The 26,843-nt window shown below is 38.2% G+C and overlaps 2 protein-coding genes across 10 annotated transcripts; both read right to left on the bottom strand.

Annotated features, from left to right (window-relative positions):
* On the bottom strand, positions 1 to 24,061 carry LOC306865036 (DNA topoisomerase I, mitochondrial-like). Of its 5 annotated transcripts, XM_079409368.1 has the most exons (22): positions 20,802 to 24,061; positions 20,591 to 20,652; positions 20,448 to 20,517; positions 20,344 to 20,378; positions 19,701 to 19,740; positions 19,599 to 19,624; positions 19,439 to 19,490; positions 19,268 to 19,339; positions 18,111 to 18,319; positions 16,084 to 16,199; positions 15,694 to 15,815; positions 13,980 to 14,102; positions 13,722 to 13,909; positions 12,253 to 12,397; positions 11,666 to 11,809; positions 7,193 to 7,375; positions 5,441 to 5,509; positions 4,737 to 4,851; positions 4,484 to 4,611; positions 3,057 to 3,151; positions 1,590 to 1,739; positions 1 to 847 (listed from the first exon to the last, which is right to left on the bottom strand). In XM_079409368.1, exons 2-22 carry the CDS (start codon positions 20,620 to 20,622, stop codon positions 745 to 747), a joined length of 2,217 nt encoding a protein of 738 aa, XP_079265494.1. In that variant the 5' UTR covers positions 20,623 to 20,652; positions 20,802 to 24,061; the 3' UTR covers positions 1 to 744. The 5 variants fall into 5 exon arrangements, with proteins under 5 accessions (XP_079265494.1, XP_079265496.1, XP_079265495.1 ...); XM_079409370.1 differs by lacking the exon at positions 11,666 to 11,809; XM_079409369.1 differs by lacking the exon at positions 20,802 to 24,061 and having other exon boundaries at positions 20,591 to 20,768.
* Positions 22,160 to 26,843, bottom strand: LOC306865037 (zinc finger and BTB domain-containing protein 14-like). Of its 5 annotated transcripts, none has more exons than XR_013783830.1 (3): positions 26,225 to 26,674; positions 23,228 to 24,790; positions 22,160 to 22,863 (listed from the first exon to the last, which is right to left on the bottom strand). XR_013783830.1 is itself a non-coding variant. In XM_079409374.1 (2 exons), exon 2 carries the CDS (start codon positions 24,774 to 24,776, stop codon positions 23,463 to 23,465), a length of 1,314 nt encoding a protein of 437 aa, XP_079265500.1. In that variant the 5' UTR covers positions 24,777 to 24,790; positions 26,747 to 26,841; the 3' UTR covers positions 22,160 to 23,462. The 5 variants fall into 5 exon arrangements, 2 of the variants coding, with proteins under 2 accessions (XP_079265500.1, XP_079265499.1); XR_013783831.1 differs by having other exon boundaries at positions 23,285 to 24,790; XR_013783829.1 differs by lacking the exon at positions 26,225 to 26,674 and adding an exon at positions 26,747 to 26,843 and having other exon boundaries at positions 22,161 to 22,863; positions 23,285 to 24,790.

The following is a 26,843-nucleotide window of genomic DNA, read 5'->3' as shown; positions in this document are numbered from 1 at the left end:
CTTCAGAACACGGCGACTCCTAAAATCTTGATTCGACAGCACAAAGAAACCATCAGCTGCATGACAGTCGAACACTCTTACAGTAGAGAGAGATCAAATACCATGAACAAATATTGGTTATAAAGCCAAAGAGTGGGAGGAACTGAACCGGAAGGATCAATGAAACTAATGGAATGGTGTTTCTAGGCCAAAACGCTCAAAACCAAACGAAGACTACGCTGATTTCTGATGTGTGTTTGAGACGCTCGACGCTGATCTCTCCAGCGCTTCTCCTGATCGACTGTTTCGTTGCAGGGATAAATGCGATTTTATCGGGTCACGACGCTCCTGCAAACAGACTGCAGATCCCAGAGCACTTATTATTCCCAGCCGTTCCTCTCAGAGAAACTCTAATCCGGCCCAAATCCCGATCTCTCTGATGACACGGAGTGAAACGATCCTGGAGATCTCGACTCTCGCGTCACGTTGACATTCAGAGCCGCACCTTCAGCCTCATTTAAACCCAGCAGGTAGAAGCGGCTAATCAAATATTGAAGACCTGCTATAAGAAACCTCTGCAGCATTCTGAAGCCCCTTGCATTGAAGCGTTCGAAGCTGATAATGCAAACCAGAGACTGACAGCTGTCGCTCAGAAGAAAGAACAGCGAGCTGATGAACGAGAGGCTTTACTGATCATCTCACAACAGATTGATTCAAAACAAAACACCACAAATAAATCACAGCACATTATTAACACAAAGATCCTCAGAACTGGAAGTTCTCGTCAGTCATGTCGATGGCCCAGGCGAACTTGTCCCTCTGGGTTTTGTTGTAGATCTTTTCAATGGGCACCTGATGTTTCTTACACCTAACGAACAACATCACGTGATTAGAGACAGCCAATCAATCAATGCATCATCAGTAGCTGCACTCTCTCTTTTATGACAGTAAACGATGTTTTTTCCACCCAAATGGTGCTGGTGTTTTGATGCACTCAGGTCAAGATGGTACTTACGAGTTGAATGCACATGAACGCCAGCGCGAAGTCTAACCAACAGGTGGCGCTGTGATCCGAGCGGCGAATGAAAGATTCAAAACACAGCCATAGAATTTAACTGCCATCTTGACTAATTAACCACATCTGCAAATCACTAGAGAACTATTTCTGAAATCTGAGCCAAATTCTAGGAGGATGTTGTAATAAAATAAATATGGGGAGGTTTTTGAATGGGTTTATATTGAGACAATCTGTATTTTGTAAATGCTGCCGTTTTCTCGTCTGTCGCTTTAAATACTCGAGGATGGATTCTGATTGTTTTTATCATTCATCAGCTGGAAAACATACATTCTGAAAGTGATTCCAGTGACATCGTTCCTCTGTGTCGTTATTGTTATAGTCGTATTGTGGACTCATTATTAGAAGAAAAAACATTTCTATTGACTGACCAGATTTGATCTGAAACGCAGAATAACATCACAGCTCCTTTTGTTTGGAAAAAAATGGGGTCACGGTGAGCACCAGCACTCATGATGGTGGAAAAGGAGTGTGTGTCTGAGTGTGTTTGTCTGTGTGTGTCTGTGAGTGTGTGTGTGTGCGCGAGAAGCTGTACCAGGCCACGCTGATGCGCGGGTCCAGGTAGTTGAGTTTGGACGTGCCCAGAGCGATGACCTTGTTCTCCTCGCGATCGGTTTCCTGCAGCTGCAGCTTCTTCAGCTGCTCACTCAGTCTCTGAACAGCCTTTTCCTTCTTCTCCAGCAGCCTGACACACACAGAGAGAGAGAGAGAGAGAGAGAGAGAGACAGAGAGAGAGAGACACACAGAGAGAGAGAGAGAGACAGAGAGAGAGACACACAGAGAGAGAGAGAGAGACACACACAAACACGGGTGGATGAGATGTTTTAAATCGACCAGCTTTATTTTTTTGTATTATTTGCTATTACAGTTTTTATTAACATTCTGAATTAGCTTGCGTTTATACATTGTTTTCATTTTAATTTCTGATTTAAAAAAAAAAAAAAAAAAAAGAAAGTAATTCTGTTTTATGCTTTTCTCATTTTATATCTGTGACCCTGGAGCACAAAACCAGTCATAAGGGTAAATTTTTTAAAATTGAGATTTACACATCATCATGATCTGAATAAATAATCTTTCCATTGATGTATGGTTTGTTATGATAGGACAATATTTGTCTGAGATACAACTATTAGAAAATCTGGAATCTGAGGGAGCAAAAAAATCTAAATATTGAGAAAATCTCCTTTAAAGTTGTTCAAATGAAGTTCTTAGCAATGCATATTACTAATCAAAAATTAAGATTTGATTTTTGTCATAAAAGAGAAATGTATAATTTTGATCCATACAATGTATTGTTGTCTATTGCTGCAGATATACCTGTGTTACTCATGACTGCTTTTGTGCTCCAGGGTCATATTTTATGAATATTTTATAAATATATATTATAGTATATATATATGATATTATAGACCTAACACTAGGTCTCATTTATTTTTTATTTCAGTTTGAGTTTTAATTTACTTTCCAGTTATTAATATAGTACTTCTTAAACTTAAACTACCGTAAATGAAAATGAAATATGTTGCCTTGGCAACTAACTGAAATCTTCCATCTAATATTTATATTAATGTTTCAATAGTTTTAGTGAACAGTAATAACCCTGAAAAGGACAACATTTTACATGGACTTAATTTTTATTTTCATTCTTGTTCTATTCTGAATAGCATTCAATTTAAAAGATTACGAGAGGAAACAAAATACATGTTCATAGTGTTTATGATGTTCCATTTACATTATTTCTGACTGTCATAATAAAACGTGACAAACACTGATACAATTGAATGCAATTGACCCGGTGCGAGTTATTTTCCGTGAACAAACAGTAAATGTAATGATTTTAAGTGAATGTCTTCAGGCACAAACAGATAAACGGCAGCAGTGTTTGCTTCTTTCTTTGGCTGTTGATCCTTCTGAATATTTCATGCTTTTACAGCACAAACGCTGCTGGCAGACGATTACCGGCTCTAACCTTGAATCCAGGACCATTTAAAAGACTCCTTACTTCTTGGATTTGTCAGATGGAGCGTCTCTATGCGCTTTCTTCGCTTCCTTCAGCTCTTTTCTGGCCTCTTCAATTTGTTCCTTTTTCTTCTGGATCTGTAACAAGAAGCAGAGACAAAAGCATGACCTCTGACCGGCGGCGGCACTCTCTCTCGTGTGTGTGTGTGTCTGAGTGTGTGTGTCTGTGAGTGTGTGTGTGTGTCTGAGTGTGTGTGTCTGAGTGAGTGTGTGTGTGTGTCCAGCGCGCAGTGCATTAAGCAGCGTGTGACCCGTGACCCGCTGATGCTGCTCTCAGCACGGAGTCTAAACGTCTGGACATTGCTCTGCTGTTTCCATCATCACTGTGATTATTTCTGACCGCCTCGTCCTTTCCAGCTCACACACTTCACTCCCCTGCAGGTACAAACCCACCTGGAATCCAATAAGGTCTGACCTCAGAAACTGGCCAGGAACGTCTGACTGAACTCAACGACTCTCAGCGCAAACACCAGATTGGAGACGCTCTTCATACAGCACTGTATACAGTACAGACCGACTCAAACTAATTACAGCTCAGCTGTAAAGCAGCTCTACTGGGGGTTAAAATGATTGAATTATGACTCTAATGTCTTCTGTAGAGCTGATTACAAACTGAATTAGTTTCATAATTGATGAATTTTACAACATTGACACTTATTGAACTGAATTGAATTCATTAAAATAATTGAGTGTAATGCAGTTAATTTAGCATCATTGACATACTATTAGTTTGTTAATATTTTGAAATAGACTTCATATTTTCTGTTTTCACTTTAATTTGAGTTAATGTTTTAGTAATTTAGTTGTGTTATTCACTAATGTTTTTTTATTAGTTTTAGTGACTTTAGAACTTCTAAAAAAAGTGACTTGGCTGAAATAATTATATTACTTTTTTTATTTCAGTATATATATATATATATATATATATATATATATATATATATATATATATATATATATATATATGTGTGTAATGATTTTAGTTAACAATAACAACCCACAAGACTCTGACTATTGTCTTCTGTTGAGCTGAAATTGAATTAGTTTCATAATTGATTGCTTTTACACTTAAACTAAACTAAATTAAGCAGAATACAGCATGTTTAACTTTCAGTCATTAATTATTTTATATTTATTTTATAACTTATTTGTATTTATTTAAAGTAATGAAATATTCTGATTAATGTTCTAAAAGTGTTTTATGGTTTTACTTAAAGATATCCCAGAAGTCACTATTGTTCTCTTTAGAACTGAAACTGAATTAGATTCATAACTGATGAATTTCTCAACATTAACTCTGTTAAATCCATCAGTACAGTATAAAGCTGAGCTCAGATCAGCTCGGGTGTTGTTCTGTCAGGATGATGATGATGATGATGATGATGATGGTGGTGGGTGTGTGTGTCGCACCTTCTCCTGCAGCAGCTGCATTGATTTCTCGAAGGTTTTGGGTGCTGCCCTCTGGTGGTTACAGAGGATGGCCACGGCTCTGTTCGCTCTGTTATACGACAGGATCTTCTCCTCCACCGTCATGTCCTCTGAAACACCACACACATGCGTTATTAACAGCTACATGAACATTTCTAAGATGCAGGTCCCTAAGTTCTGATATAATCAAGCTCAAGCGCTCCAGGTCGGGTCAGAGGTGGCGGGTCAGACGCACCTGTGGTCAGTTTGTTGAGCTGATCCTGCAGCGTGGTCGAGGCGTTGAAGGTTCGAAACACTTTGGCCGTCAGGCCGGACATGGACTCGTTCAGGGTTTTGTTCAGTTTGACCGTCTGAACACAACAGAACCCAAACCATCATGAACGTGATTCAGACACAAACATAAAAAGAAAGCATAAACAAAATATTTTGTTACTTGAAACTTCAACGTGATGTAATAAAATAATGCATTTATAAATAAAAAATAAATGACAAAAGTACACTAAAAACTAGTGCTACCAAACGATTAAATCGCATCCATTTGCATAATGTGTGTGTACGGTGTATATTTATTATGTATATATAAATACACACATTTAATTTTTTTTTTAATAAAAAAAAATAAAAAATTGAATATATACACATGCATGTATACATTTCAGAAAAATATTAAGTTTATATTAAATATTTATAATATAAACTATATGAATATAAATAGACATGCAAATACATGTAAATAATTTCAATATATTACATACATACATACACACACACACTAAAAATACACAGTACACACACAATGCAAACAAAAACCTTTATTTTGTAAGCGAATAATCGTTATTTATTTTAAAACTAAAATAAAAAATGAAAATTAAAAAAACTTTCATATTAATAAAATAACTGGTGATTGTTGAATTGTGACTGATATACAAACACACTTACTGTAATTCGGTCAAATAAATCATCTTCTGGATCCTTATGTTTTATGAACAGCTTCAGATTCTTGAAAACCTGCGAGTGAAAATCACATTAACACAATCAATCACAACACACTTAAACACAGCTGATACAATCACAACACACTGACTGGGGGTCAATACAATATATCCATTTATAATCATGTGAAGCAGACAAATGCATTCTAATGTGTATCATATATATCATGAGAGGGCTGCATATTAACCACACTGAGAATACATTAAAGACAGTGTTTAAATCAGTTAACTTAAAAAAACATCATTTTCATATAGTTTAACAATGCACTAAAATAAATAGTTTCTCATTTTTAAAGTCAAGTCACCTTTATTTATATAGCGCTTTATTCAATATTGATCGTGTCAAAGCAGCTTTACAGCGTCAACAGGAACAGGTTTTACAGACAAAATACAAAAATAGCAAAGAAGAAAAAAAGACTAAAAACACAAAATAATTACAAAACTTGAAGCTTAAAATGTAAACTGAAAAAAATAAAAATAAATACTAATTTAAACTCTAGTAGTATCTGACTGCTAGTGATATGGCAAAAATAAAATTCTAAATTCAGAACATTTGACCGATTCTCAATTTGAACAATTAACAAGTCAACTTGAAAATGTAACTACAACATGATTCAAGAGGATTGTATTCTGAGTGCAGCACATATGAAGCGGTCAACATGATGCAAATGTTAAATCCATCAAGTGTTAAATCTTTGCCGATGAACTACAACTACATCTTCTACAAACTTGTCTTATACATATTACATGTTCAGAAATAATACGAGTAAAATGCTTTTTAAAAATAAAAATGTATTACTTTGCACTGGGAAAAATGGACCAAATATGCATCTCATAGACCTGATTTTATCCTTTAATTAAAATTCTGATGTAAAGAAAGATCACTCCCTATATGTACATCGTTTTTGCTTCCTTATCCTACTTTATTTTTGTTTTCCTTCTTAATATGAACACAATATATGTAACCTGTGAATGTACATATGGGCATATATAGGTATGTACATATACGTGAACGTGAGTATAGATGCATGTGTGCTTATATAGGAGTGCATCCAGATCTATAATATCTGACGTGCATGAAAGTGTAACGTTAAATTGAGAAGTAAATAAAAATAAAGCATGTACTTGACAAAAAAAATCTCAAAATTCAAGGTAATTGAAATTCAGAATGACTGAAGGTATAACAGCAGTAGACTATTATAAACTATAGATGTTCTGTAAAAACAATGAACAGCAGCTTTCAGCCGGTCACGTGATGCAAACACCAGATATCAGACACACAGCAGCAGTTCTTTACAGGTGTTATATTGCGCTGCTTCCATTGTTTGTTCTGTGTAAACATGGACGTGTTTGACTCCTGCAGCGTCATGAAACGCTTTCTAAAAACACAGCGCTCAAGTTAAAACAAGTTCACTTCCATCTTCTTGCATGTTTTCCTCTTCCTCTGCCCGCATCGCATCTTTCTCAACATAAAGCATATATTCATATATACATATATTCCCAGAGCGGTTAATCACGTGTGGCTGGATCCTTCTTTTCTCTTTACGGTTATCACCGGCATGTTGTCAAAGTGTCTAATTCTAACGCTTGGTAATATTTCTATTCAAAATCGTGATTCCTCCATTTCTAAAAAATAAAATCGTGGCAAAACATTAAATTCAACTTAATCGATAAAATGGGGAAAAGCCCTAGGTCTGACCTGTTTCTCCACAGGCACTTTGTTGTAGTAGCGGATGGAGTCTTTTCCGAGGAAGTCGAACTCCACCACGTGTTCCTGACCGTCCAGACGCCGGTGGAGCGTGATGTGCTCGACTCGCAGAGAGCAGCAGCCCACCGTATCAGCCGACTCCTCGTCCTTCTCGTTCCCCGCTCGCAGAGCCAGCTGAACACACACACAGCATACCACGGCTGTCAAGCCATTAAACCATCTAATTCATTACATGACGGGCCAGTCAATTAATCCTAATTAATTGCAAATTAAATCACACATCAATTTTGGCAGAGAAATCTAAATGATCCAAAGATCATTTAAAGTCATTGTGTTAAATGAGAAATGCAATGAACTGAGATTACAAACAAGTAGCTTTAGAAAGAAATGTGTGACCGTGGACCACAAAACCAGTCATAATGGTCAATATTTTAAAATTAAGATAAATAATCTTTCCATTGATGTATGGTTTGTTAGGATAGGACAACATTTGGCGGCGATACAACATCTCAAAAAATGAGAATATCGTGAAAATGAAATCAGCATCTCCATAAAGCTTGTCAGCAGAAGGAAGCATGAAGTGCTCTAAAATCTCCTGGTAGATGGCTGCGCTGACTGTGGACTTCAGAAAACACAGTGGACCAACACCAGCAGATGACATGCAGCCCAAATCATCACTGACTGTGGAAACTTCACACTGGACTTCAAGCAACATGGATTCTGTGCCTCTCCACTCTTCCTCCAGACTCTGGGACCTTGATTTCCAAATGAAATGCAAAATTTACTTTCATCTGAAAAGAGGACTTTGGAGCACTGAGCAACAGTCCAGTTCTTTTTCTCCACAGCCCAGGTAAGATGCTTCTGACGTTGTCTCTGGTTCAGAAGTGGCTTGGTAGCTCTTTTCCTGAAGACGTCTGAGCGTGGAGACTCTTGATGCACTGACTCCAGCTTCAGTCCACTCCTTCTGAAGCTCTCACAAGTGTTTGAATCAGCTTTGCTTGACGGTATTCTCAAGCTTGCGGTCATCCCTGTTGCTTGTGCACCTTTTCCTACCCAAATTCTTCCTTCCAGTCAACTTTGCATTTAATATGCTTTGATACAGCACTCTGTAAACAGCCACAGCTTTCAGTAATGACCCTCTGTGACTTACTCTCTTTGTGGAGGACGTCAGTGTTCATCTTCTGAATCATTGCCAAGTCAGCAGTCTTCTCCATTATTGTGGTCTCAAAGAACAAGAGATACCCTGAATTTATACTGTAGAGATGATCATTAATTGAAACTCAAATGTAAATATTCTAATATATTGAGATACTGATTTTTACTTTCATGAGCTGTAAGCTCTAATCATCAAAATTAAAAAAAACTTTTGAAATGTTTTACTTTACATGAAATGAATCCATAATATATGAAAGTTTCACTTTTTGAAACAAGTTACAAGGAAAAAAAAATTAACTTTCACAACATTCTAATCTTTTCACAACATTCTAATTTTTTGAGATGCACCTGTATTTGAAAATCTGGAATCTGAGGCTGCAAAAAAATCTAAATATTAAGAAAATCAATATTAATATCATATCAAGTTTTGATATATTTACAGTAGGAAATGTACTAAATATCTTCATGGAACATGATCTTAATATCCTAATGATTTTTGTCATAAAAGAGAAATGTATAATTTTGATCCATACAATGTATTGTTGTCTATTGCTACAAATATACCTGTGCTACTCATGACTGCTTTTGTGCTGCAGGGACACTTATTGAACGGTCCTGGGGATGTGGGGAGCTGGGGGGAGGGGGGTCGTAGTATCAGTGTTCAGTGTTGCATGGGGTAAAAGAGGGGAGGGGGGGGCTCTGGCTCTTCTCAGTTTGCGGAGGAAGTAGGAGACGCTGCTGTGCTTTCTTGGCCAGTGCTACAGTGTTGTTATTCCAGGAGAGGTCCTCTGTGATGTGCACACCCAGGAACTTTGTCCAGATGTGCCAGGGCTGGGTGGAGGGCAGTGGCATCATCAGTCGAGCGGTTGGACCTATATGCAAACTGGAAGGGGGTCCAGGGAGGGGGGGGGGCAGACTTGATGTGGTGCATGACTAGCCGTTCAAAGCACTTCATGAGAATAGGAGTGAGTGCTATTGGACGGTAGTCATTGAAGCATGATGGAGATGACTTCTTCGGCACTGGAATGATAGGTAGCTTTGAAGCATGTGGGGACAACGGCCTGATTTAACGAGATGTTGAAGATGTTTGTGAAGACATCAGTGAGTTCCACTGCACAGTCTCTCAGTACACGCCCAGGAATGTTGTCAGGACCCGGAGCTTTGCGTGCATTGATCCTGCTGAGGGATCTCCTCACGCTGTCCGGGGACAGCGTCATCACCTGGTCGCCGGGAGGAGGTGGAGTCTTCTGTGCAGTGGTGCTGTTTTGTGCCTCAAAGCGAGCAAAGAATGTATTCAGCTCGTTCAGCAGGGGGATGGTGCTGTCACAGGTCTGTGGTGGGGGCTTGTAGTCCGTAACAGTCTGTATCCCCTGCCACAGGCTCTGAGTGTCTCTGCTGTCGCTGAAATGATGGGCTATCCTCCTGGAGTACTGTCTCTTGGCCTCTCTGATGCCACGGGAAAGGTTGGCCCTAGCTCATCTCCAGCTCTAAAGGAGGCGTTCCGAACCTTCAGAAGTCTGTAAACCTCCCGTCAGCCACAGTTCTAGTTGGCCCTGACAGTGATAGACTTTGTTACATCATCACTTGGTGATGTAGGCAGTGACAGTCTCGGAGTACTCTTGGAGGTCTGTAGTATTGTTGTATGTGGCAGCCTGTTTAAACATATTCCGGTCAGTGGTGTCAAGACAGTTTTGAAGTGCCTCTGACGACCCTTCCGGCCACACTTGAATCTGTTTGTGTATTGGTTTGGTGACTTTAACGAGCGGTCTGTATGCAGGCATTAGCATGACAGTGATGTGGTCTGAGGCTCCGAGGTGGGGGAGGGGGAGGGCCTTGTAGGCTCCTCTCTGGGTGGTGTAAACGAAGTCCAGAGTGTTTTTTCCCCTTGTTGGAAAGTCTATGTGTTGATGTATTTTTGGGAACACACTAAGTCTGCGTGGTTGAAATCCCCAGCCAAGATGAGAAAAGCATCTGGGTGGGCTGTCTGCTGCTCACTGGTGTGCTGGTACAGATCATTTAGTGCCTCACTCCTGTTGTTGTTGTTGGAGCTGGGAGGGATGTATACAGCAACGAGCAGTATAGCTGTATATTCCCTCGGTAGATAGAACAGCCGGCACTTAATAATCAAACTCCACCAGGGGTGAGCAGTGTTTGCAGACCACAACAGCATCGCGGCACCATGCATCATTGATGTAAACACAGAGCCCACCGCCGCGGATCTTACCTCCCTCGCATGTTAGCTGGTCGAGCTGTATGGCGCAGTCCGGTACACTGTTGTTAAGCCATGTTTCCGTAAACACAAAAACACAACAGTCTCGTACAGTCCTCTGAGTGGAGCGGAGTAGTCGGATGTAGTCCAGTTTATTGTCCAAAGAGCGTACGTTCGCCAGTACGATGGTGGGGATAGCTGGCTTGTGTGGGTTGGCCGCTAGCCTAGCTCGGATACCTCCGCGCTTACCCTTCTTCTGCTTCCTCTCACGCCGCTTGTAGCGCCTCCGCTGTGGGCGAGATGCAGTAGTGGGGGTCGGTGATGGAGTAGGCCTTCGGAGCAGACCGAGGTCCCGCAGCTCTTCGGCATGTGCTGAGTTTAACTCTAAAAATGTGATTCTGCCGACATCGAGCAGAAACTCACAACTGTATGCGTGCTTAAAGACAGGTAACGAGACGAAGATGTGCAAAAACATTGCGACTTACAAGACAAAAAACACCGTTCTGTCGGGAGAGAGAGAAGCCGCTGCGTCTGTGCGCGCCGCCATGTTGTTCCTTATTGTTCCAAAATGGTCAGTAGGTAACGTCAATTCACTTAATGAGTCATTCACTCAACCAATTCAATTCATTCAAATGGTTTATTGATTCAGATGTAAAACAAGTGACTGTCCTTAAGAATGAGTCACTGAATCAGTCATTTAACTGATTCATTCAAACAGCTGATTCGCTCAGTAATGAATCACCTCAGAGATGCAGAAAATTGGAAATATATTCAGTAGCAAAACCGGAAAATATTGGAGTCTAAAATGTAACAATATTAATCAATCAATTTCACATTTGCAGTGGAGTAGATACTGGAGAAACAGCACTCTTGTTGGTGTGATATTGCTAAACTACATCATCTGATATAAATATAAGAGGGTGATTTTCACACTCGTATATTGAATTTTCAGCTCCTATAACTGTGTTCTGATTGATTTCATCACACGGTCAGTCGTTCTGCATCATGATGATCAGCAGCAGTGTGAGATGACGGACAGGTCTGGGCATTAACGCATTATTTTCTCTGTAATTAAATGGTCAGCCGTGTGAGAGAGTGACCTTGTCGATGAAGTAGATGGCGACTCCTCTCTGTCGGCTCTTCATCTCTCTGGACTTCCAGTCGCGTCTGTACTGTTTTCTGATGGAGTCCACCTTCATCTTCAGCCGCCGCGCCGTCTCATACTTCTGCCAGTCCTTCTCGCCCTGAACACAGACCGTCATCATCACCTTCCTCAGAAGTCGACCCATTAATCGCTTTTGCCGATTAATCGGCACGATAGTTGATTAGCGTATCGGTTACACCCAAAGCGCATTACAATCAGCTATAGTGCATGTTTTCATATCATTACTTATATAATTAATTTGTTGACTAGATGCTGCATTAGAAGAGAAAGGACAGCAGTATGTTTGCTATCAACACTGAAAAAATGGATTTACTTAGATATTTATACTAGAAAGCAAGACAATACTAAGAATTCTTGAATCAAGATGAATTTACTTTACATATATTGTGTCTTATTTTCTGAAAAAAAAAGATCAAAATTATGTTGGTTTTTGCTTAAAACAAGCAAACATATCTGCCAATGGGGAAAGCAAAATAATCTTGTTTTCTGTTTGAAATAATCCTCAGCGCGACGCAGACACACCTTGAGTTTGGAGCTGGGGTTCAGCATGATGTATTTGGGTCGTCCGTGAATGTTCTCCAGCCAGGACGCCAGCCATGTGACCGTGTTATCGTGCTGCACGCGCTTCCACCGGTGGCCTGCAGGGGGCTCCGGGATCTTTGAGTCTCTGCCGAGAGAAAACCAGACGTCAGGAGCGATCGATGAGAAATCTAATTTTCTGTTTTTGTTTATTTCTGGATTCTGTTATAATGGTTAATTGTAATCATTAAAAAGGATGTCTAAATAATAGAATTCACAAAACCATAATTTAATTAATTTAATTCAAATTTAAATAAACAATAGGGCCTTGAGAAATCTATGGAAACCTGTTTCCGCTAAATAACTTCTATTTATTTTTTTAAATGGCCATTACGACTTTTTCTCTCACAATTCTGACATTTTCTCATTGATCTCATGATTTTGTATCACACAATTTTAAGAAAAGTCAGAATTGTGAGAAAAAGTCGCAATTACCTTTTTTAAATGTTTTTATTCAGTGGCAGAAACGGGCGTGCATAGAAATCAGATCTATTTATAAAAAAAAATTTAAGTTACATTTTCTGGAATCTGTGCTTTATTTTAATACAAATAAAAACAGTGGTTATCAAATTAATTCATAAAATTTTAAATATAAATTCATTAATTTTAACATTAATACAGCCATGTGAAATCATTATTTTTATTTATTTATACATTTTCTGACATCTGTGCTTTATTTTAGTACAAATTTTCCATCAACAAGTTCAAAACAACAAAATGAATTCATAAAACTTTAACAATTTAATTATCCATCAAAATTAAAAGAGATGTTTTTATTTTTTTATGCTAACAATTTCATGATTAAATACAAATTTATCATGAAAAACAGCAGCTATCAAAAATTTCACAAAAAATGTTACCAATTTAAAATCTTTTAAAAATGTTACTCAACTCTTTTACAGTAAAACTCTGTGCAGCATCTTTATTTGTTTTGCTGTAAAGGTTTCAACACTGACTAAAATTAAAATCCTTCATGTAATTCTTAAACCATATTTTAATGAATCATATTACTGTATTATTGTGAGTTTGAGTGTGTGTGAGAGTTAGGGGTTGAACGACTTCTGATTTTTTTAAAGTCGACTTTTATGTGATGAAAGTCGAGTCAACCTCGCAGATGACATCATTAATGAACAAGTAAGTCTGGAGCGGTGACGAACACCTTGTGTACAGCTATGGCATGTGACACAGCACTGTCCACATGGTTATTGCTCCTATAACAGCTTATTTTGATTAGTTTTTCATCTAGAGTGTGTGTCTGTGTGTGAGAGAGACTGTTCTCACTGCACAGAGAGAGAGAGAGTGTGTGTGTGTGTGTGTGTGTGTGTGTGAGAGAGAGACTGTTCTCACTGCACAGAGAGAGAGTGTGTGTGTGTGAGAGAGAGAGAGATTGTGAAAGTGTGTGTGTGTCTCACTGGCTGCAGTTGATGGTCACGTCCTCTGGCTGGATGCGTTTCTTCAGCTTGCCCATCTTGGGATGTTCTCCTCGTCCACGGAACAGCCCCGGCGGCTCTAGCTTGAAGTTCCCGATCTTCTCGCGGTGTCTGTCCAGCAGACAGTAGCCGTACTCCTCCATCAGCCGGCTGGCCTCCTCCTTCAGGACCTGATTGAGACACATCTAGAGTCAGACTGACGTCTAGCAGATCAACAGAAGTCCAGAGATCCAGACACACCTGCTTCTCCTCCTTCGTCATGTTCTTACGCTCCTCCGACTTCTCCACGAAATACTTGTGGATCTGACTGAAGTCACACTTGGAGAGCGTCTTGATCAGCTTCTGCTCTTCTTCAGTCATTTCCTGAACACAACTCAATTCAGTTCTGTTCATTCATCACCAGGATACACGTCTGATCTAGGGGTGTGCGATATATATCGTCTGCGATAATATCGTAATTGTTGTTTTACCGATGTGCAATTTGAAAATATTGAGTATTTTGCAAAAACCAAACAAAACACCTACGGAGAGCACGCATACATTAGTCTACGTGATGAAGCAGGTTAAACAGAGCAGGTGCGCATTTGGAGCGTGTTCTTTCACTGCATGATTCAGTCTATTAAAATACTTTAATGCGATCATTAATCATTAATCAAAATTCAAGATATGGGGGCAGAAAATGCATATATTTGTGTTTCATATAGTTAAAAATCACACGAAAACTGCAGTTTTTTTCTTCAAAAATAAGCATGATTACAAATGTGATATTGATTTTATACAACAGTTCAATAAACAATAAGTTAATATTAAGAAACTTACGTTTTAGACACCATATTGCCTGTTTTTGCTCCATTTCTCAGACAAAAAATAATCCCAAACACAGCTACAGCACTGTTCTGTGTCTCTGAGGAACATGACGGTGATTCGTTCCTGAATGAATCATGTTTAAATGATTCGGTTCAGTCACAATGACTCACTTATTAACAGTGACTTGCTGCCACCTACTGGTGGTTTTAATTTTTAAAAATGATATCAGTATTCAACGTTTTATGTTTAAAATGTCAAAATTACGCATTTGTAACAGGTTAAAGCACTCCATGTCCCTCTGAGCTGAATTAAATAGTGTGTAAATACATCTAAATGCCACTTCAGATGCAACTTCTGCAAAGATTCATTTTGATGAGACTGGTTTTATTTGTTTGGTAACAGCCTAAATGTGTATTATCTTAATTGACTGATTAAATGTAATAATTGGACTCCACAAAATTGCTTTAAGAGGTAAAAATCTGTTTAAACTTATATGAAAAGATTAATTTCTGATGTGAACTGACCACACAGAATATGAAGAATATCAAAAACTGCAGCTGTCCACGGGAGTCAGATACCAGCACAATAACACAATCCGCAAAATATCGTCTAATTATCGTTATCGAAAAAAAAATATTTTTTTTTCTTTCAATATCACACACCCCTAGTCTGATCACAATCTGCTTTACACTCCAGGGTTATTTATCATCATTAACTAAAACTAAACCCAGTTTAAAAATTACACACACAAAAACTATACTTGAAATTAAAGAAACATTAACTGAAATAAAATAATATTTAAAGTAATTTTTTTAAGTACTAACCTAAAGTTAACTTTTAGTACTAAAATAACTACAAAAAATTTTTTTTTAATTATGAAAATGCATAACTTGAAATAAATATAAACTGTTATAAATAAAAAACTAATATTTAATTTCAGCTATTTGCCGATGCAACACTTATTTTTCTTTAGTTTAACCTGAAGTACTAAAAAACCACATGAAGTAAAATAAATTAAACCATCAAAACCTTTATAGATATTTAAAAGAAAAACTAAATGTGGAAACAGAAAATCTACAAATAAAATTGAACGTATAATATTATCAAACGCTTTAATAATTCTATAATAGCGGATGCTGGTTCTGACCTCCTTCCAGTCGCTGAAGAAGTTGTTCTGAAACACTTCTTTACCGGTGTATTCATGATCCAGCATCTTAGCGTAGAAAGTGGCGATTTCCTCCGTAGCAGGATTGAGTTTCACCGGCTGACCTGAGCACACACACACACACACGCGCACACACACACACACACACACCTCATCACTGATGCAACATTAACACTGAACCCAAACTGAACTGAATAAGGACTCTATTGTCTCCAGCAGAGCTGCTTTACAGCTGAAATTCATTAGTTTCATAACATTAAGCCTGGTATGTTCCTGTTTCTCTCTGTGAAGCGGCTCTGAATCAGTCTGTAGTGCATGAATAAACCTGACTGCTGATGGACTCCAGCAGAAGACATCGTCATGTGTTTTTACCGTCATAATAAAAGCAGATGTTATCAGGCAGCGGCTCGTATTCAGGAGGGAAATACGGTCCTTTGTGCTCCAAACTGCTCCATTTCTGAGTGTCTGATGACTTTCCTTCCTCCCACCTGAACACAATAATAATAATAATAATAATAATAATAATAATAATAACAACAACAGCAGAGAGCAAGAAATGTGAAATACAGTCAATATAATGCACAGCAGCTATATATATCTGCAGATGCAACCTTTTCAAACACTTTAATAAATCTGTAAATATACAAATCATACATTAATAATTTAATCATTAAAATCAACAATTAACAATTAATTTAATTTAATAATGATTATTATAAATATTTTTTGATAAATTATAACTTAATCATTATCGAGATTTCAGGTTAATATTTAAATGAAATTCTGTTCCAAATAATATGATCTCATTAAAGCTGCAACACTATTCTACAGTAATTCTGTTTACAGTGAAGTTCAGCATGTCAATAAACACTTAATTATGTTATATAGCACTGATAATTATTAACATTACTAATGAAAATGAACATTAACGAATATGAATCTGACAGCAGCGGGACGGTCTGAACTCCAAGTATAGTGAAGTAAACTCGTGTAAAATGACGTAGAGTGAAGTAAACTCGTGTAAAATGACGTAGAGTGAAGTAAACTCGTGTAAAATGACGTAGAGTGAAGTAAACTCGTGTAAAATGACGTAGAGTGAAGTAAACTCGTGTAAAATGACGTAAAGTGAAGTAAACTCGTGTAAAATGACGTAAAGTGAAGTAAACTCGTGTAAAATGATGTAGTGAAGTAAACTCGTGTAAAATGATGTAGAGTGAAGTAAACTCGTGTAAAATGACGTAAAGTGAAGTAAACTCGTGTAAAATGACGTAGAGTGAAGTAAACTCGTGTAAAATGACGTAGAGTGAAGTAAACTCGTGTAAAATGACGTAGAGTGAAGTAAACTCGTGTAAAATGACGTAGAGTGAAGTAAACTCGTGTAAAATGACGTAGAGTGAAGTAAACTCGTGTAAAATGACGTAGAGTGAAGTAAACTCGTGTAAAATGACGTAAAGTGAAGTAAACTCGTGTAAAATGATGTAAAGTGAAGTAAACTCGTGTAAAATGATGTAGAGTGAAGTAAACTCGTGTAAAATGATGTAGAGTGAAGTAAACTCGTGTAAAATGACGTAAAGTGAAGTAAACTCGTGTAAAATGACGTAGAGTGAAGTAAACTCGCGAGCTGACCTGCAGTCTGACAGGGTTTTGGCGGCAGCGGCTCTCGCATAATAATATCTGACAGAGGAAACTTTATTACGTCCCGCTGAAATATAAATGATTCGCGAAATGAAACGCAAATATGTTTTCATTCCCTGCAGACGCGGCGGACAGCCGACATGTGCGCATTTGCGCATGCGCACTCGCGACACCGACGCGCTTCCGGAAGTGTGTCACGTGTGTGTGTCCGACCAATCACAGCCCATTACAGTTCCGAGCACGATAAACTTCAATCTCTATTATGTTAAATATTATTACTTTACTTTAAATTAAAAATGCAATGTAAAAATCCACATATTATCCATGTATAGAGCAAAATTCGGAATTTACAAACTGACTCCTTTTAGAACACGAACACGAACTCACACTGAACCGAACTAGATAGAAATGAAAGAAATTATAAAAGAATTACATAAAATCAACAAGTTTAATCAAAGCTCGTTTCCACCACAGATTTGGACAAAAGTGACTCAATCCACAATAACTTTTCCCATGCAGTTCTGAGGAAAAGTCACAATGCCTTATTAAAATGTTTATTCTGTGGCAAAAACAAGTTTCCATAAGTCTTTGTTCTGACTAATGACGCCTATTTATTCAGATTTGATTTATCCTAAGTTTATTTTTAAAATGAAGTTCATTATTCAAGTCGTCATACACTTGAACTGAACTTTAAGCTTCAACTCTTTAAAAACTGATCAAATGGATAATTAAAGACTACCTGAAGGAAAACAGCGTGCACGTACCACTTCCACTTATCATCCCCGTCCTCCTTCTTCTTCTGGTCTCCATCTTTCTTGATCTGTTTGTTCTTCTGTTCAGAACTGCTCTTTTTCCTCTTCCTCTCAGACGGCTGATTCTTATCGCTGTGTTTCTCTGGGCTCTTGTCATCTTTCACTCTCTTCTTCTTCATCTTCATCTTGACAGCCGCCTCAGATTCACACCGGGGACCCTCCTTAAAGGGAAGATTATTACTGATTACTCTCTGGAAACAGTCATTAGTTACACTACTACAATTGCAAATCTTCCCCATAAAATTCTTCTAAAATGTTACTAAATATATTTCTGTCTCATCATTTGACCAAAGCCCACATTGGATCACAGTAAGAAGATATTACAAACACTTAATAGTGTTGTGTTAATCTCATTACTTGTCATGTGTAGCTCTTAAATAAAGGTGCTTCACGATGCCATAGAAGAACCTTTTTAAATGGTTCCATAAAGAACCTTCGACATCTGAATTATATAGATGTTATTTTTATGCTATTATTATAAAAAGCTAAGAAAGAGATGGTTCTTCTATGGCGTCGCTATTATTAAGAGTGTAACTGTAGCTATAATTATATTTTATACCCGTATATGATTATATTCCATGATGCTTTTTATCAAAATAAATCATACAAGTTTATAAGCGTTTCATTCTCTAAAAACATTTTACACAAATTTATATCAGGATCAGATGCACTGCAAACAATCATTTTCTTAGTATTTTTGTCTTGTTTTCTAGTATTAATTGTTTTCTGTATTAAATGTCTAAACATTCCTGAATCAAGAAGCATTTACTTCACAAGTTATAAGATATTAAGCCTTGTTTTGTTGAAAAACATCAAAATTTTGTAAGCTTTTGCTTTAAACAAACTAAAATATCTGCCAATGGGTTAAGAAAAATAAACTAAACATTAAGATTATTTTTATCTTTACTTGTTTAAACATAATATTGATCATTCATGTCTTGTGAGAATGAATCTAGGAAGTCTTTGATTGTTGGACTTCAGATCAGTATGGGTGAGGCATCAGCTGTTTTATGGATCGTAACTGTAATATTACTGAAATCTAATTAGTAATTAGTTGCACTAGTAATATTATTAGTGCAAGCACTGTGGTCACTCCGCTGACCACACACCTGGTTTGAGTCCCTAGTGCTCTCGCTCTTCTCCTTATGATTGTGACGCTCCTTGCTGCTTTTAGATCGAGTCTGAGAAGCAATCACAAGCAATTAATTAAACATCATTAAACCCTGCACACATGCTCATCAAGAGCAAACACCTCAAATAAAGAAGTCAAATCAAAACACCTTCTCTTTGATGTTGATTTCTGGAGAACCTGATTCCTGCTGTCCATCATTTCTGATTTAAAGAAACCATTAAACTTCCATATTCTCACTTTAGAAAGTTAAATTCATCATGAAACTAATATTTTTCATTGCTTTGCACAGTCAAACTGAGACATCTTGCCTTTCATCAGGATCTACTTTGACATCCTGCAAAATTAAGATACAAAAATCAACATTTCTCGAGGCATTTCTCATATATTTTAAGTGAAAGGTGAGCACTTACCTCACGCGTGTCCCCATCTCCTGCTTCATATTTCCCTGCGCTGCTAAAACTCATGAACATCAGACTATTGTTTGACAGAACCTCACAGCTAACAGAGAACGGTCCCGAAAGCTTCTCTCACAGTTATGAGCAAACACTCTTCCAGTAATGTCAACAGAATTTCCATTCAATGTTATCTGGGCTTAATAATGTTCTCAAAACTGTATAGCATCATACAAATATACACTTTTTCTTTTAGTCAAACATTCTAGTTGGTCATTCATGTGATGGGTTTTAAATGTTACAAGTTTCAGAATGTTCAGAAAATATTTAAACAACGCTTCCATAAAGTTAAAAAATACAAATTATAAAATTGAATGTTTTCTTAATCTCATAACTAGGAAAATCAAACATTTAACAAACTGGACATTTTGAACATTTAGGGAATATTTCAAAGAAACGCTCCCATAATGTTTTAAAATATTATTTTTACAAATTTTTCTTTTTTAAATGATAAAAAAAAAATTATAAAATTGAACATTCCTTTGATGTTTGCAAGCCAAACATGTTTTTAAAGCCTGAGCATGCTGAACATTGATAAATACAGTTTTGATAATTTAAGAGGAAGTTAGCTAAACCTTCTCGGAGCATGTTTTTGACGCACCTGCTGACTCCAGATCGACTGTCTGACTGCTTCATCTGTTAATCACACAATCATTAGACTCACATCTTTCCTTCATTAATGATCTTCTGTCGCGATTACTGTACCTTTGAGGAGGGTTTGTGTTTGCCGTTCAGCTCCGAGTCTTTAGAGGACTGTTTGTTCTTCTTCTTCTCTCTGACACAGCAAACATCTCAGTCAAGTCAACATGCCACATCTCTGTTCGTCACGATTAAATTATCTTTCTGACCTTCTATCCAGCTTTTCCTTTTCCAGTTTCATCCTGTAAATTCCTATTTTCTGCACAAGTCACTGCAAGGACAGTAAATTAGTGTCTAATCAAGCATTTGCAGCAGAAATAAACTTAAGCCGACCACTGCTTCGATTAATGAGTTTAGTCTAAACTCAAAGCATGACAATGACTCGATTATTCGTGACTCAGGTGTAAAATCTCTTCGTACCTGAGGTTCTCACAGCGGCATCAGAATGCATGTCACCCGTCACACCTGAAAGGTTTTAAGTTGCTCTTGCAATCAACTGCACAAAATCAGCCACAGCGCCACCTGCTGGAATAAACCCACCTGAACATGAGCTCCTGCAGATAAACACATGCACTTACCTTCTTCTTCTGTGAACCTCCATAACATCTGGAGTTGTTTTTGTGATTATTGGATGGAAAATAATAACACAGAGTCATTTATACTGGATCCTAGAAATATTTTAAAGTAGAAACAATCTGCCAATGGATTTTACATAAATGTTCAGGATGCATGACTTTTCCGCTCCTGTAAAACACGTTTAAATATTCCCTTCTCTAGAGGAAACTGGCTTTAAAAATCAAAACTTTCCGAAAGCTGTTGATCTCCAGTGAAGTGCAAACCAATAAACCACTGTTTTCTGTAAATATAAGATTAACAGCTATAATGTGATGCATAAATAACCACTATTTTAACAGGTTTTATGAAGATAAATATAAGACCTTTTTAAGACCAAAGACAATTTAAGGAACTCAGTGAGTTATATTAGTGAAAACCTCTAACCCATCTCCATTAGTTCCTAAATCACCTTTAAACCATCTTTACAAAGAATCCGCTTAAGTCTTGAATAGCTCTGCTCACAGACACTAGAATACAGAATTAAACTCTACTGTACCTTCTGACAACACGGCACAAAATCTGAGGCTCTGCCTGTTTTCTGTCTAAAGATTTTTAAATCAAGACACATCTACTGGAGAAACAACATGATTTAAAATAAAAGGCCTTGTTTTATAAGAAATGGATTAGAATGAAACAAGTTTATGGTTGAAAAAGAACAAATATCGGCCAATGGGCTTTAAAAATGTTCCTTAATTGAAACAAGCTTTAATTCCCCCCTGACAGATATGTGTTCTTGTTTTAAGCGTAAACTCTCTCAGTTTTGTTGCATTTCTCAGAAAAGATTTTGTGTTATATTTGCGTCGCAAGCATCTTGATTTCAGGATGTTTAGGTATTTGAACTGGAAAACAAGACAACAAAAAACACTGAAGAAAATATTAGTTTTAACAGTACATGCAATATTTAATACCATGGCTTTAAGACTTTGTGCTCTGATTTAACAACATTTTAGGCCGAAACTTGAGGAATAAAGACTTTTTGAGACTGTTTAAGATTGTCATAAGAACTACTAGCAGTTAACCAAAGGAGATTCAAATTAGACCAATCCACATTTCTATGAAATTGACTTCAGTCTTCTAGTTAAAATGAGATGACTAACTCGTGAGACTAGTCTAAGCAGTCTAACCATCACCAGCTGCTGAGGAAAGCACAAGAACCAAACAAGCGATGATTCACCAGTCTTTTATTACAGCAAAAATATCTGGATGTGCAAACAGTCACACCCTTTCGCAAGAAACAGATGGAATGATTGAGCCCAAGTTTGTTCCATCCATCCATCAACATCACAAATGTCCATGTGTCCAGTTTACGCAGCACGACGGCAGCAGGCGAAGGCGAGAACAACTCATTGTCCGTCAGCTGCCATAAATACTCAAATACATTTGGTATGAACTGTACAATAAGAGAAAACATCTGCACTTTACATATAAAAGAAACAACGAAAAACAGTGTAAATCATGTTCTAAAATTAGAAGAGAAAAAAAAAATCACCAAGACCTAGAGCTGGGAGAATAAATCGATTCGGAGCTTAGTTTTTAACAGCAGATGGCGCTCTGATCTAGGTTTTAACCGCACACTCAAATGCTCACGAAGTGCTCTTGTGCCTTCGGCTGAGTCGTGTAGGTGGTTAAATCTACTTGCACCTCGGCTTTTATGACGTGAGATTAATGTATGAACAGCCTTGTAATTCACTTCAACCTTTTCAAAATATATGAATGATTATTTTATGTTCAAGTGGTGTGTGTGGAAGCCCAGGTAAAAAAAAAAACATCCATAATGTACTTAAAGTGATATATTTTCGTACACTAATTTTGTACTTTGTATACTAAAAATGATTCTATAGTACTTCTTAAGATCAACACAACTGTGCTATTTTGGGACACCATGAATATGACTAAAATGCGCTTTTCACAAAAAAAACAATTTAAGTGGTTGCAATTAATTTATTTTAGCTACATTTAAATAAATTTAGTTGACTAACTTTCAACATATTTTTTTAATTAAATGTAGCTAAAATAAATTGTTTGCAACCACTTTAATTTTTTTCAGTGTATCTCTATATTAAAAACATGTATTTAGTCACCACTTGTAGTGCACTTGAACTAATCTTTCATACACTCTCAAGTATACTACAAGTGGTGACTAAATACATGTTTTAAATACAGAGATAGTATGTTAAAAGCACATTTTAATTTATATTCACAGTGTCCCAAAATAGCACAGTTGAATACACTTAGTTTATCTTAAGAAGTACTAAAGAATAAAAATAAAAATAGAGCACTTTAAGCACATTATGGAAGTACACTTTTTTTTAACCTGGAAGGGAACTGGAAGAAAGCAGAGTACAGCTGTTTCTAAAGCATGCAGTGCCATCTACTGTTCAAAAGTAAGCTCAGAATCGATCCACAAATTGCGATGCATGGATTTATTGTCCCAGCCCTACTAAGATCTGAGATTCGAAGCAGTAATTACGAGCAGGCGATGGACTCCAGCTGCTGCTCGGCCTCGGCGGCCATGGCTGCAGCCTGGAGCTGCTCGGTTTCGCTCTGCAGCTGTTTGCGCTCGCTGTGCATGTTGTTCTCGTGTCTCTTCAGGTCGGAGGCTTTGGCGAAGGCCTTGGTGCAGGAGCCGCACACGAAGGGCTTCTCTCCTCGGTGGCGTCGCTCGTGGTCCTTCAGGTGCGACTTGTGTTTGAAAGCCTTCTCGCACATCTGGCAGCTAAACGGCCGCTCGTTGCTGTGCACGCGCTCATGTTTCTTCAAATCCGGCGCGCGGATGAACGATTTCCCGCAGGCTTCGCAGCGATACGGCTTGAAGCCCGTGTGGATCTTCAGGTGCTCCTTTAAATGCGCCTGAGTGGTGAAGGCTTTGGTGCAGATCTCACAGGCGAACGGCCGGTCGGCCGAGTGTAGCTTCTCGTGTTTCCTCAAGCGGGTTTCGTCGATGAAGCTCTTTCCGCAAACTTGGCATGCCAGCTGATCGCGATGGCCGTAGAGCAGATACTCAAACTTCATGTCGGTGGCAGCTGTCGTCCATCCCGGCGGCTGCTCGTCTTTTACATCGCCCATGCTTTCGGCGAACGAAAGCGTCTGGGTGTGAGCCGCCAACTCTTTGGGTTCTCCATCCATTGCTTCCACCTCTTGATCGTAGCAGCTCACTTTGTGCACCTCCTCCTGCGCGAGCTCCTTCAGAATGGCCTCCTGCACTCGTAATGCATTATTCGGCGATTTATCCAAATCGTGATTGCCTTGAGGCTCCTCTACGATGTCGTCTGAAGGCGCGTCGTCTTGGTCACCGAGCACCTGGACTTCGCTGTCTTGACTCAGCGGCGGATCTTCTGCTGGAAGCCCCATTTTCACCATATCATACGGGAACTTTGCATTCCTGGGGTCGTTTTTCTTGTCGGGCGACATGTCGCGTTTTTGCGAGCAGAGTTTGTCTAAAAAGCGTATGCCGAGGATCTGTCCCGAGGACATCATTAGATTCACATCCTTCTTCTTCACTGAGATCCTGGCGGTGTACATGTAATTCAGCACCTCCTCGAAGATGTCAGAGCGGATGAAGTCGATCTCGATGACGGACGAACTGTCCACTTCGTGTTTCTTAAAGAGTTTCTTAAAGTAGTTGCTGCACGCCGCCAACACACAGCGATGCGCCCTAAATTTCACATCCTCTACTACCACAGCGATGTCACAATGCTCGCCCTCCAAACGCTGCTCGTTTAGTAGCTTCAGAAAGATGGTCTTGTGTTCATCGTCCACATACTTCACAGTTTCGGACATGCTGGAGCGGGATCCTACGGGAAGAGCGTGAAATATTGGTCAATGAATAAAAATAGCGATCGAATCAAATGATAATACCACAAAACTTTTGGGATACATCATGGTAAATTCATCAAACAATCACAACCACTACTTTAGGCTGATGATACACGGTAGCACTGCATTTTAACGAGATAATTGTGTAATTAAAAGGATGAGAAGTAGTTAATAGTCTCTTACTGGCCTCTATATACAAGCTCTCCATAAAACAAACAAAACAAGATGCTCAAAAAGTTGCCCCGTGTATCATCAGCCTTAGGGTACGTTTAAACAACAGTGATGTACGGCTGCACGATTATGACAAAAATTGTAATGGTCGATTATTCCCTTGAAACTGTAATTGCGATTATTAATTAGGATTATCACAATTTACATTGAACGATGTTTGTACCTTTGTTTAAAGCAACCGACATAAGTTGGAAATGTAAAGACTTTACAAAAAAAAGAAAGAAACCTCTACACATCTGTGCACATACGCACTGCTATAAACTAAACATGTAATATGCATGCGCATGACATCACTGTTTACACAAATTCATGTTTTTGTACTTTACACCGAGACAATAAAGGCATCGTTTTAAAACATGTGCACCTGTTTTAAAAAGTTTTCAGCCCCCCAAAACATCACTGTCGTGTAAATAAACGGCCGAAACAACTTTTCTGTTTTTAGAAACTGTTGTGTAAACACCCCCCCCTTTCAGTTTACTTATAAGGAGATAAGAGGGACTGTTGATGCTGTCAATACTGTTGTTCACTTGACTTTATAACATTTAGAGAACGGTTACTTTTTGTGGACTTTAGTTCAGCTTTTAACACGCTTCAGCCAGAGTTACTCTTGGACAAGCTTGTGAAAATTAAGCAAAGCGTTATAGACTTCCATTATGTAGAAGTCATCGCTATAAGATTTATTTTATATGGTATCTATTAGGATTTTAAATACTAAATTGAAGTAACTGTGATGTTTTTTTTAACTAACAAAGTGTTGTTGTGTGGTTGTTGTAGCTTTGAGTCCAAGACAAATCTCCTGCAAAGGACAATAAAGTATAACTCTAACTGCATTTATGATGCATACTTGCTATACATTTAAGATTGTTTAGTCATTTCAATGCTTTGTTTACATTTCAGACACATAAATGCATAAACTGAATGCCATGATGTCTCTCTATGAATAATGTTTATGTGTGTCGGACAAAACAACTGAATATAGTCTGTACATGCATCATTATAATAATAAATAATCATTAAATTATATGTGACCCTGGAGCACAAAAGCAGTCATGAGTAACACAGGTATATTTGTAGCAATAGACAACAATACATTGTATGGATCAAAATTATACATTTCTCTTTTATGACAGGGTCACATTTGATTACACAATAAATGCATTAAAGACATATTTAGACGATACCTTGATGGACACATGATGCTTGTTTGCTCTGAATGGACTGAAACGGGCCACAAACGCCGAAACTACTTTATTTAAACACCTCCAAACAGACGAGCTGTGTTTTTATCTCACTAAATGACTGATATGATCTCTAAATATCTCGTTCTGTCCACAAACTGAAGTTTGATTCGTCTATTTAGCCGTTTCTGCGCTAGTCTGCTTCGCTTCTCTGGATGCTAATCTTAGCATTAGCACATAAATCATCGCCGATGGCTTTAATCGAAATTAAACGAGAGAAAACGCCGAGCTCTCCGCAGCGCTTCCCGCTAGACGAGCCCGTGGAACCGTGGAGCGTCGATCAGCACCGGAGAGCACCGGAACGCTCGGTAAACGGGACCGCGGCGCGCTGAGGCGGATTTAGTGGCGCGAGCTGCGCGGGCCATGAGGAACACTCCCGCGCCGGGCGCGCGCAGCCATCCCGCGCAAAACATTATGCAATAATTCAGCAGCCGCTTCGGTCCGCTCCAAAAATCTGTTTCTTACCTTTATTGTGCTTTATTGCGATCCACAGGGAAAGTGTGTGTTAAATGGCACGAAAGCCAGAGCAGAATTGAATAGTTTGTTGTTGTGGCGGAAGCGC

The sequence above is a fragment of the Barbus barbus genome, assembly GCF_936440315.1.
Source record: "Barbus barbus genome assembly, chromosome: 46".
Taxonomy (NCBI): Eukaryota; Metazoa; Chordata; class Actinopteri; order Cypriniformes; family Cyprinidae; genus Barbus; species Barbus barbus.
The sequence above is the reverse complement of the archived record's forward strand: the minus strand, read 5'-3'. Positions and strand labels throughout refer to the sequence as shown.